Source organism: Perkinsus marinus, assembly GCF_000006405.1.
Source record: "Perkinsus marinus ATCC 50983 genomic scaffold scf_1104296961298, whole genome shotgun sequence".
NCBI lineage: Eukaryota > Perkinsozoa > Perkinsida > Perkinsidae > Perkinsus > Perkinsus marinus.
In genome coordinates this window covers 1-1245 of record NW_003205766.1, presented here as the reverse complement: position 1 = coordinate 1245, position 1245 = coordinate 1, and the positions used below count along the sequence as shown (strand labels likewise).

The 1245-nt window shown below is 51.6% G+C and overlaps 2 protein-coding genes across 2 annotated transcripts; both read left to right on the top strand.

The window, feature by feature from the left end:
* Positions 1–482: 482 nt before the first annotated feature.
* Pmar_PMAR003211 (hypothetical protein) lies at positions 483–879 on the top strand (the record flags this gene model as incomplete). The annotated part of the gene is made up of 1 exon (XM_002772351.1): positions 483–879. A coding segment is annotated over one exon (397 nt), but the record flags the coding sequence as incomplete, so codon positions are not given.
* Positions 880–927: 48 nt separating this feature from the next.
* On the top strand, positions 928–1170 carry Pmar_PMAR003210 (hypothetical protein; the record flags this gene model as incomplete). Its single annotated transcript, XM_002772350.1, has 1 exon — positions 928–1170. A coding segment is annotated over one exon (243 nt), but the record flags the coding sequence as incomplete, so codon positions are not given.
* Between the last annotated feature and the right edge of the window lie 75 nt (positions 1171–1245).

Here is a 1245-nt window from a genome sequence, read left to right as displayed (position 1 = left end):
GAGGAGCGAATAGCTCTTCAGAAGATGTTTGAGAGTAGATCAACTGATGCCCTGGGTGCTGATATCGATCTCCCAACTGCTATCATCGACTGTTACTCTACCAATGAGGAGATGTTCGTTGCGGACGACCGTGACCTACAGGCTGTGGAGAGTGGTCTGCGACGACCGGCGTCGAAATCGTCCGCAGCAAGTATGAGATGTGCTGGATCGTCGAGTTGATGAGGTGTTGGCTCGAGCCTCAGCTGAGGTACATAAGAACGAGAAGGAGTATAAGGGTCGAGAGAAGGAACTCCTTCGAACTTTATTCGCCAGAGTGAGCGAGTTGGGCGGTATAACGATCTCTGATGGGTACGAACTGTCTCCGAGAAGAGAGGGGGAGACATCTGGCAAGCCAGAATTTTCCTTTGTGGTCAAGTGGACGACGAAACCTTCTTTCGTCAGATGGTTCATCCGAAGTTCCGAAAGGTTGGTGTAGTAACTCTATGATACAGAGGCTCGACGAGGACGAGCGATCTGAGTTCAATCAGCATTGCTCTGTGTATACTGAGAGGGGTTCGTGGGAGAAGGTCGAGGAAGACGAGTCTGAACTTCGTAGGATACGTCGCTCCCATTTAACCGGGACGACCTTTCCAGTGAAGCAGAGGTTGACGAAGTCTACTCGTATCCGTCCCGTAGCGGATATGAGAGGGGCCAACCTCTACTCACCAGGAGTGTCTGCCGTTCAACCAACGGTGTTGAAGGCAGGGCAAGTTTTGAGAGGGGTGCTCCGAAGAGGAGTGCAGATACGACAATACGACCTCGAGAAGGCTTTCTATTCTATCGGTATCGACGTCATCGACGTGGCTACTGGTGAACATACTCCAGTCTACCTATCAGTCGGTAAGGAGTTGATTGAGTGTTCTAAGCTAGCTTTTGGGCTGGCGGTAGGTCCGCATGCGTTGAACTGTACTCAACGTATCATTCGCAAAGTCGTTCGCTGCGCTTACGAGGTTTTGCGAGGTGCTCAATGTCACGATGTCTACCCTGCCATTGTTGTTGTCATGGACGACTTCGTAGTAGCCGGTGAGGCTCCTGTTCTTGATGTCGTCGAACAGCTGCTTTTGCTGGGTTGGGACCTGTGCGGTTTCAATTGCCCTGATGCGAAGCGTGAGAGATGGTCGAGTGGCCAAGGTACCCGTTGGCTCGGTAATCTTTGGTGCTGGGACGATGAGCACAAGAAGTTATCTGTTAAGCGCTGTGAAGCTC